This window comes from Antrostomus carolinensis, unplaced genomic scaffold (genome assembly GCF_000700745.2).
Source record: "Antrostomus carolinensis isolate BGI_N321 unplaced genomic scaffold, ASM70074v2 scaffold45692, whole genome shotgun sequence".
Lineage (NCBI taxonomy): Eukaryota > Metazoa > Chordata > Aves > Caprimulgiformes > Caprimulgidae > Antrostomus > Antrostomus carolinensis.
Genome location: NW_010298457.1, coordinates 1 through 10,853, shown reverse-complemented (window position 1 = coordinate 10,853; position 10,853 = coordinate 1). Strand labels below are relative to the sequence as shown.

Below are 10,853 nucleotides of genomic sequence, written 5' to 3'. Positions count from 1 at the left end.
TTCCCTACAAGCCCTGGCTAAAATTTTTCAGCCTGAGACTCAAAGTTGCGTGAAGCATAAAGACAAAGGCATAAAAAAAGCAGCTTTCAGCCCCATCACCCTCCTCCCATTCAGCTGCACCATCCAGATGAAATCCAATACTTCAGACAAGTCCGTTTTGGCTTCCAGGCACAAGTGATAAGATTTAGGGAAAAAGCCAACTGTTTACTCCCACTGTAAATCTAATAATCTGTCTGTCTAGATGGATTATTCCCCATGACCTAGATGCATTCCTGTGCACAGTGATCCCCAAGGAACAGAGCGGCTTTGCCAAAGTTTTTCCTTCCCTTGATATTTTACATTTAAAAATAACTAAGTTCACATACCTATGAGCACAAGGTAATGTTCTCACAGCAGCCGACCCATGCAAATGAAAAGTTTGGCTCCCTCCTCCTCACCCCCTTTTCTGTGAAAGAAGTTTGGATTAAGACATCCTTCAATCACACAGAAAAGCAAACATGGTCCCATCCTGGATATTAGACTAAAGAAAAAACAAACCTCAGAGTGCTCCACTGGCAGTTCAATATTAAAAAACAGTATATTCTACACTTGTGTTGAATTTATCTCCATGTAAAAAAAGTAATTTAGTTAATATTTGGATACTGTTAACTTACAAATAACTTAGCCTTTCTTCACTGGAGTAATGGCTAATGAGTTGGGATTTAGCAAACAAGTATCTGCACCAAGAAGAATGATTCAGCATTAAGAGCCTGCACAAAGCAGCAGCATATAATCTAGGTGCCCAACCAGCCTGTGCAATTAAGTCTCTTGGTAAGAGATGCTGAGGCCTGAAGAGCTGCACAACATTCCCCAGGTCCTGAAGTCCCTGATAGCTCCTTTGATGGCAGCCTACTAGTATAAAATGTCCCCACTATGGGGAATGAAAGTGATTTCCAACACAGAAATCAACAAATTAAACTCTCATCTCCTATAATTGTTCAAGTCCACAATAAGGACCCACAAATGTTTCTTCCAACACTAGAAAGGTGTTTGAATATCTAGAATATAAAGTTATTGTGAAACATGGTACTACTTATAAGCACTCTGCTGTTGGGAGTAAAAACAGATGAGAAAACAGAGAATCTAGATAACAGGTGGGGTAAAATTCAGATTGATTTCCCTTCCCCTCTGCCCAAAAAGTGCTGAGCTCCTCGGCAAATTAAATCCTTAAGGTATTCAGTACATATCATGTTATCATCAAGCCCACAATTGTTATTAAACTACTGGTCTTGTTTCACAAGTTAAGAAAAAGCAGAAGTTCCTTCAGAGTAGTTCTGCAGACATGCAGCTTTGGAGAGCATCCAAAAAACCTCATCCATTACCGCTCCAGATACATATTCCACTAGTTACAGAAGTCGTGTCCATGACTAGCAAATATTTACTTGAAAGAACTTTGTTGTCTTGGTATATGCTGAGCCAAGCTGGAAAATGCACATTAGTGAGAAGGGTGGAAAAACCCCCAGGTCTCTCGGGAGGAGGTCAGACTCCTGTAATTGAGCAGGAAACCAGTTACCTGCTAAAATGCACCATATTCTCCTGTTAGCCTTTAAGAAGTTTTTTGTTTTTCCTTTAGCCCCTTGAATTCCTGTAAGGAAACAAACCTTTGACTCAATCTGGAGCTAGCTGTGATTCACCCTCCCTCTCCTTCTATTGGAAGAGCTTTTTATTTCACCAATCCTTTTCAAATTAATCTGACTAGCTGTTTTCATCTAAGTGTCCTAAATATAACCAAAGCCAGACAGAGAGATCTTTGTCACTCACATGAGAAATCTGAAAGAGGGTTGTAAACTGCAGTCTAAACTGGCCCATATAAAAATGTCACCAAGTAAAATAAATGTAAAACTAAATACTCTTTTATGCATAGCAAGGCAGGATTTTATAAGCAGAAGATCCAGAAGAGGCATTTACTTTGCAGCTCCAGCAGCTGATCTGGTGCTCTTTGGGAAAGCAGAGGATGGCTCACATAGAGCGTGTACAAACACGGCACTTCTGTTCCTTCAGTGGATACTGGAAGCCACAAACACCCTCCAACTTGGCTGAACTCATTAGGATAAGCTTAAATTTAGCTACAGACTGGTTTTGTCAAACATATTTTGAACTGGGTCTCCATTTTCCACCTATTTATAATCACATCTCAATTCATATCTCCAGAAAAAAATCCCTACCTTGCTATTTTATTTTTCAGCTATAAAGTTCATACTCTTACTTGTGTGACAACAGATCACATCACTTAGGAAATTTATATTTAAGAATTAAAAATCTATTTCATATATTCGACAGACAAAACACAATGCTCCAGAAGTTTTACACTGCAATAAAAAAGGCTCAATGTAATATAGGAAATGCAATGAAACTCTAAGAAGCTATGAAATAAAACTCACACCTTTAAAGATATTTACTAAACACTGAAATGCACTCACAGGACAGGAACAAGTTTTATGGACAAATGAAAGGAAAGTCACAAAGCAAGACACCAACAAGGTATGATACAGTGCTGAGAACAGGCTCCCACTTTCTTGTTCTTAACGCCTTCAACTCCTGTTGTCACCACAGAAATGTAAAAAGCCACCCTTCAAATGAAGTCAGGTCACTTTATGAGATGGTGGAATTTAAGAAGCTTTTTTCTGACAACAAGCACTTCAGGATGGAGATAAAAGAAGTACATATCCTTGTATGACAGCTTCTAGCTGCTGTTGGATAGCAAAGCCAACTCTGGATGACCTTGAAACTGGAGTAAAATTTGAGAAGACACCTGGAAGTAGAGCTGTGTAAGCTTGGCTTCTGAGATGGATGGCAACATTACAGAAGAAGGATAATCATAGAATGGTTTGGGTTGGAAGGGACCTTAAAGCTCATCCAGTTCCAACCCCCCTGCCAGCAGCAGGGACACCTTCCACTAGACCAGGTTGCCTCATCCAGCCTGGCCTTCAACACTTCCAGGGAGGGGGCATCTACAACTTCCTTGGGCAACCTGGAATGATAATGCTAAGAGTCAACATTGAAACAAAAAACACACAAGCATAGACAGTGATGGCCAATTAAAACCCTAACACCAGACTTCCAGCTTCTCTTGAATTAAAAAGAAATCTTATGCTCAAGAGTTTACACCATGAGCTTTATTAGTGACTACAAATGTTACATCTTAAGGTCCCTACAACGATGGTACGTGGACATCTAGTTACCTTTAGCAGTGAGTATGGCAGCATGACCTCCAGCTCCGCTATCCGGTGAGCAGGATCCTCGCTGTCCCCGTGAATTTCTAAGTCCTCCTCAGGTATGGTGTCCCAGTGCCCTCGGTGGGCTGCCATCATATGGACCAGTTCATACTGCTCAGGCAGCGCTAGGCTAACCCGTGTTTGTGTCCCGTGCGTGAAACGGATCCGGCGCCTCTTACAATTCTCCTCGTTGCTGATTTTGGTGGTAGGGAGCAGCTTCTCACCCAGTAGTATGTTGAGTAACTGGCATTTGGCATTACAGTTCTGGCCAAGAATCAGAAGGCAAGGGTGCCAGCTCACAGTCCGCTGGAGATGCTCTTCCTCATGGAGAGGGAAGGAAATGAAGTTCTGCCCTAAAATTGAGGACAGACTGCATTAGAACAGGTTGGCTGAACAATAAGTCTCACATCTCCAAGCCAGCTGAACACAAAAGTTGAGACATTGCTGCCCCACAGCCCGCAGAGAAACCCACACACCACCAAGAATTTGCTTCTGTATCCTGAAAATAGTGTCAGCAATTCAGCATTTCTACGGCACCGACACAAAGGTCCACAGTAGGTTGATTCTCACAAAGCCACTAAGACAATTTATTACTGTTCTCCCCATCTATTTCACTGCAAAGTGCTTACATCAAGCTCCTTCAGCAGGCTAGTGGGAGACTAATGATGGGCCCTAAAAGTTAAGGGGAAACTTCCTAGGTTGCCCAAGGAAGTTGTAGATGCCCCCTCCCTGGAAGTGTTCAAGGCCAGGTTGGATGAGGCTTTGAGCAACCTGGTCTAGTGGAAGGTGTCCCTGCTGCTGGCAGGGGGGTTGGAACTGGATGAGCTTTAAGGTCCCTTCCAATCCAAACCAGTCTTGGATTCAAACAGTTGTCAAGGTTGAAACAACCAAAGGATTAATTCTGCCTTGGGTTGGATCAGTGTTTCACCTTGCTCCAGACTTCAAGGAGGCCCAGTGGGTCACCAAGGCTAACTCTTCTCAAGTTTTGATGGTTTGACTGTACAGAACGTTCCTGTCACACACCAGAAATAAATTCAATCGACTATGAATCAGTGACAGTTCCACCCACACACTTTAAAAAGTCAAATACTTTGCATCTACTAAATCCCAAGAGTATTACTGCACAAGCTTGTTGACCAAAGTCTAAGATCATTGACATTAAAGCAGCAAAAAACTCCTTTCTAGCCTCAAGGAAAAGCAAAATTGCTTCTCTACATGAAGCAGATGACAAGACCAAGTTTGCTGAGACACGGTAGCAGAACTAATAGCTTCTGCCAGCAATTCCCTACAACGGAAATACAAAGACAGCATCTAAAGAAACTGCCACGCTTCCACCAGCCCGTGTAGAGATGAGCCCGAGGGGAGACACTCTTTGCTAGCAGCCAGAAGGTTCCTCGTGCAGTCTCAAACACCATCAGAAATGGCTTCACCCCTTTGGTCACACCACCAGTACACATTTCCTAACCTATGAGGCTGAACTAAACGGGCACAGTTTGCCAGATATTCCTTTTAATTTTAAGAACATTTAAACTGTGAAAGGAAATGACTCAACATCTGTATCTTCTTCAGAGCAGCAGGACTCCCTGGGATCACTTTCCTTACCCATTTTCCAGCTGAAGCATCAGTTGTACCATCCCACTAACCAGGCCCTTTGAATTCTTAGCCCATGATGCTGCAACTCCTTGCGTTTACCTTAACTACATTAATTCACTCTCAATACTCAATTTAGCTTCTGTATTCTTTTACAAGTCCTAAATACAGCTTTTCCCACGCTCAGTCATCTAAGCTGAAGTCTAAGAAGCTTTGTGTTACCTTATGCATAGCAACAGAATAATTCTGGCTGGTAGTACCAAAAAAAAAAAATGGATACAAACAAATTCCCCATCTGCTGCACTTCAGCACAATCCCCGTGAGGACAAAACAGTCAGTGTTCCACCACAGCCAGAGCCAGCCCGTGTTCCCAGCTCAGGAGGCAGATGGTATCCAAGAAAGAAATGGCAAATGAAGACACCAGTTCCCAAAGGAATTGCCAAATCTGGAAGCTATAAACCAGTACGATTGCCCCAATATCAGGCAAAATGACAGTTTAAAGATAGATTCAAACACAACACAGCAGAGAAGCTCCAGCAGGGATTTTGTAGGGGAAGGTTTTGTTTCACCAGAGCTGTTAAATTCTTTCAATGAGTCATGTTCTGGCATCTAAAATTGTTTCAGCATCTCAAGCCCCAAGTAAATCAGATACTCTCATATACCAAGATATTCCTTAACACTACTAACCAAATTAAAGATAAAATACAATAGTTATTCTAGTCCTCATTCTGATCGCATTCCATTCCTCTATTTTAATTAAAATCATTCAAATCAGGAGCCACACCACGTGGAGTTGGTTGTATTTTAGACCCAGTTTAAGGCTTCTTTAATATCTTGCCTAAGATTTACCTTTCCTTCAAATCTGCAGTCTGGAAAGAGGACTGCTGGAGGAGTTCCCTCCATCCCACACAACACTAAGGGGAATCCTCCCCATCCCTCAGCAAGCCCCTCTCCTGCACCTCTGTCCCACACACAGCCCCAGACACTGACCCCCTTAAACCAACAGTTTGGAAAAGGTTAAGGGAGATATCACTTCTTGAAGTGTGACTCTTTGTAACTGTCTCTGAAACGAGCCTTTCAAGATCCACAACCATAGCAAAGAGGCCGCATCAAGTGACTGAAGGGCAGAATCTGGCTAGCCGCTCACAAAAGATAAAAATCAGTAAAAACCCCACAAATAGCACATTTAAACCTTCATCTACGAGATAAAGAATTTCTTTGATCTGGTGACATCTATTGAAACTTCAACTCTGGAATACAGGCTCTCTCTTCAGCTCCCAAGCATGAAAAAAAGCAATTCAGAAGGCATTGTACAGAGCACGAAGCCTTTTCTGCACAGGCTTTTGAAAAGAAAAGAGGCAGATTGCAGCCTCTCCTCATTCTGGGCAGCCTCTGTATTTACAAGTACTTAATGCCAGCACCAAATGATTGAAATACAGCAGCTTGGTTGAAATTATTGAAGCATGGAATGGATATATAAATACAACATCTTTTGAAACACCTTTGATCTTTTCACGCACACAACCTCCCTGCGATCAGCATTTACTCCACAAATTTACACCAAGTGGTATCAGTAACGAAGGAATCACATTTAACATCGTGTCACACTGTGATGTGTCATGTATGTGATGTAGAAACATGGAACCAGCACCAAAACCAAGATTCAGCCATATCACAACTAACCGAGCACACCACCAAGGCACCCGAGTCACGGCAGCGGTTTCAATCCTGCGTGTGTCTATCACGAGGTATCTCAGAGTGACCTCAAGGTCTCAAATATGAAGCAAGCTGCCCAACAATGGAGTTATTGCTCATGGTTCTGCTCTGCAGAAAGTATATTGCTATTTCTCCACATCAGAATAAGACATCAGGGTAAAAAAAAACACTCACACAGTACGTGATCCAGGCTGGATGAGGCTCTGAGCAACCTGGTCTAGTGGAAGGTGTCCCTGCTGATGGCAGGGGGGTTGGAACTGGATGAGCTTTAAGGTCCCTTCCAACCCAAACCAGTCTGGGATTCTATTCTATGATTCTATGTGATGCCACTAATCTGAACATGAAGAATTCAAGTTGGGATGAACAAGACATCCCGTGGTACCTAACAAAAAGGAGATTTAGAACTTGTTTACTCAAGAGATGCACCAATATTCCCCGTATCTATGTGAGCAGCTCCTGTTTGTGACAGGACTTTTGCCAAAAATTGTTTTTTGCTGGTGCTACACACTGGATCCAGATAGTGTATCACTGGGAGACATGTGATAAACACTTCAAGAAATAAATGGCTGCAGGGGGGGGAGTCCGTAAGCGCGTGCATCCTGTTAAGGTTCTTTTGATGAAAGGAGGCCTGTCCAAGAACAAGGACGGCTCTCACCAAGACTCATCTCAAAAAATTCAGTCAAACACTTGGCAGAAGAATCTAAAGTTGAATTTATGGAATCTATAGAAGCCCTAAGCATTGACTCATCTCCTTTTCTAGGAAGGCCAACTACGCTGCCGCTCTCACTTGTCTGTCTATTCTATTTTCAAGAATACAGATGGACAGTGGTGCCTAAATCAGCCCAAACCTTCATACTTATTGCAAATACTGATACCTTTCCTGGAAATCCTGACATTTCTGTGGTGCTGGCAATGACTTGCAGCATGCTTTGACCACTACAAGCCTTATGATTAACGCAGTTACATAAACCAAGTTCTACTTCCACCCCACCACACATCTGTCAGCACAGGATGGTGTTAATTCCAGGAGAACACTTAATGACTAATCAATATCCCAACATAAGCAGTTCCCTCAGGAGCAGCTCTTGTAACATTAGCAGCCCCCATGGTCTGCAGAACCAAGCTTCATCTTCTGCTTAACTTGGAAGCTCGTTAGCAAGCGCCTCCTCCCATCTATTTGAGGAGTTATTTCACAATACCCTCCTGATCACCTCTCTGCACATTATCTAGTCTTAAAACCCATCTTCTTATGTCCACATACCAAACAGCACAATAGGAGTCCTAATCCAGCGAGGATCACAGCGATACAGGCAGAGCAGTCACATTTTAACCAGGATAAAGACCCTCAGTCAATATAGCATCAGGATGAAATCCAAATCCTCTGGTTAATACATTCACCCTCTACAAAATACATCTATGTATGGAATCATTAGGCTACCACACCTCAGGCTTTCCCCCAGCACACACTCATTAAACTGCTGACCAAAACTCTGGAGATGCTGTGAATATCTGTACAAAAGGTACAACTCAGTTTACAGAAAATTCTGAAATAAGGCAAAAGAAATATTAAAAAACCCCCCCCTCAGGCTCCTATGTCAAACAGTTCAAATTATTTCAAGCACAGAATGAAGAAAACAACTACAATTAGTAGAAATTTGGGTTGCTGGGGGTTTTTTTTCCATAGTATCTTTACATATTTTAGTAAAATCTGCTACTGAGTCCCTAATTCAGGTTTGCTTTTTACAGAAAGTCAGTAGAAAACACACTAGCTAACAGCACCAAGAATAAAAACCCTGTCAGACCTGTGCAGGCTAAAGCTCCAGGATTGTCTCAGCACTTTAACAAATCATTGTTAAAAGCCTATTCATTACGAAGCAGACCTAGAGAACAGACAATATTTTGTTGAAGGCTTCAGAAACGCAGACAGTACAAACAAGACTTTCCCCTTCCCCTCATAAACAGTAGCTGGAAGGCAATTATTTTTTTTTTTCCTTGAATTTATTTTACTTACTATGAGGAGTAAGTCCTGGTACTAAGGCCACAGAGGGAGTATTTGGTCAAAAACAATCCTTTATTGATTAATATTACCTGTCACCCTCCTAAGCAGAGGAGGGTGGGATGTAAAAGCAAGTTACACATTTGTGCCTCCAAGTATCCAACCCTGACTGACCCAGCTGATCAAAAGGTCCGTGGGTACTACTCAGCTTAGCAGATACTTAGGTCTGGTTTTGGACAGAGTAACCCAGGCTGTGCTTTAGGTTGCTTGAGTTGTGTTGATTCAAAGGGCAGTGACCTCTCTATGTTGTTATACCAGCTTCACAGGTGTCTCGAAAGCAAACCTCTTCACATTTGTTTTGTTTCCAAGACATCTAAATTTACTTTCACAGTTTGTTTTTCCACTTCAGCCACAAGCAATAAGTGTCCTGTCCATTTCACTTGCCATTTCCTTTGTATTTCACTAAATATCAGCATTCATGGCTCAGCATACAACAGAGCACTGCAAAAAATCTGCAGAACTGTTCAATCAAAATTCCTCTTGCTTGGGCACCATCTGCAAGGATGATTCTAGGAAAAAGTGGTTCTGAAGTCAGTGAGAACTGTGCTCCTTAAACCCTCTGACACTTAAAATAATCTCAGGTTACATAGGGGGAAAAGAAAAAGCTTTATTACCAGCCACTAAGTTTCAGAGAGTACTGGAAATGTACAGTACAACTAAAATCTTACAGAAACAAGCAGCTCTGTCCAAAGGTGATTATTCAGGCACAAAGGTAATAAGCAACAGCAAGGCTCTGGGATTCAGGCAAAGGCTTGTGTCTTCCCATATTAAAAAGATAATAATAATAATAATAATTGGTTCACAGTTATTTTGCAGTTGGTTCACAGTTATTTTGCAGTTGACTTAATTAGGAAAACTGCCAGCTTCCATCATTTTACCAAGTCCTGCTCTTCATCCTCTCTCTTCCTCCTTCCACACTCCCCTCAAGACTGTCACCATGACTTCCCACCTTCTACCATGGAGTAGGTCTCTGAATTTGATCTGTGTTCCACCTGGAACAAGTAATCAGTTGGAAAACTAGTGGTTGAAGTTTTATTTTTAAGAACAATAAAAGTTATACAATCTCTGGGGTCTGAAATCCTGAAGCAAGAGCCTACACAGTGATTACTGTTTGCACAAACGAGCTCTAAAGCAGTCAGCCTTTCCTTGAAGCCCTGATACTTAAGGGTCAGTTGATAAAACATTCAGCAGTAAAGCCAAACTGGGTCAAGGTAGGTTTTTTTTAAAAAATAAAGAAGGTTTTAAGCGCTCTGTATCAGAAACAGCAGGCAGGATATTTGGTGAAATCTGTATCCTATGTCAGAGATATTTAATTAATGATGCAACCGCATTTACAAAGCCCTATAGAGCAGATCTTCAAAGATACAATTGTATTTGACTAGAAACGTTTTACAAGAAGTAATCAAAAAGAAGAGCAACTCCAGTGGAGTGCTACCATTCAAACAGCACCGAGATCCCCAGAAAATGAGTGAAACCAGCTAGTTCCTTCTCTTGGAAATCACAGAAAGATGTAAACAAAGAAACCACATTTTTACGAAGCTGTTCACTTCTATTCTGACAGTTTTTGTGGAATACTTTTTTTTTTCCTTTTCTTTTTTTTTTTTTTTACACTGACAGAAGAGCTCAACAACACTTGAATTTTTCCAATCAGAATTGTAAGCATAAGACGAGCATGGACAAGTATCTTCGACAAGTAGCCAACAGAGATGACTCATGAGCCATTTGGAAATGAATAAAGAAGATCTTTATATATAATTTAATGTCACGGCTCAACTCTTCTCACAAGACAGTCTTATGCAAAGACGAAGTTCTACACGTGGCACGAAGGGCTCCCACCAGCAGCAATGTTTGTCAACAGTGACAGATGAGGAGAAAAGTGATGAATGAAGCCCGGTATTATTTCCACAGAGCTCCACGACAAACACACTGTGAGAACACACCAACCCCACAAGACACCTGCTTCCAGGTGCTGCATCTTCCTAACCCCCCAAAGGGGAGCTGGGAGCTGCAGGGTGGGGGTTAGGAAGATGGACAGAGGGTCCCATCTCCCCAGCACCCACTAAATTCACCCCACAAAGCCGCTCACACCCCCAAAGCACCTCAGCTCTTCATATGCACCCCCACCCCATCTAACCCCCCTCATGCCAGAGGCTACAGACCCCTCAGCAGCACCCTTCACTCCCCACAGCCCACCCACCCCACTTCACCCCTCGCTCACCCCACAAGACCCCCTCACC

General features: G+C 42.2%; 1 protein-coding gene across 1 annotated transcript in view; it reads right to left on the bottom strand.

The window, feature by feature from the left end:
- Positions 1-3,607, bottom strand: part of DSTYK (dual serine/threonine and tyrosine protein kinase) — a gene marked incomplete at its 5' end in the record, with an annotated part of 17,323 nt that extends 13,716 nt beyond the window's left edge. The window contains one exon of the mRNA XM_010162440.1: positions 3,222-3,607. Coding sequence (XP_010160742.1) covers positions 3,222-3,607 — 386 coding nt within the window. The remainder of the gene's footprint in view (positions 1-3,221) is intronic.
- Between the last annotated feature and the right edge of the window lie 7,246 nt (positions 3,608-10,853).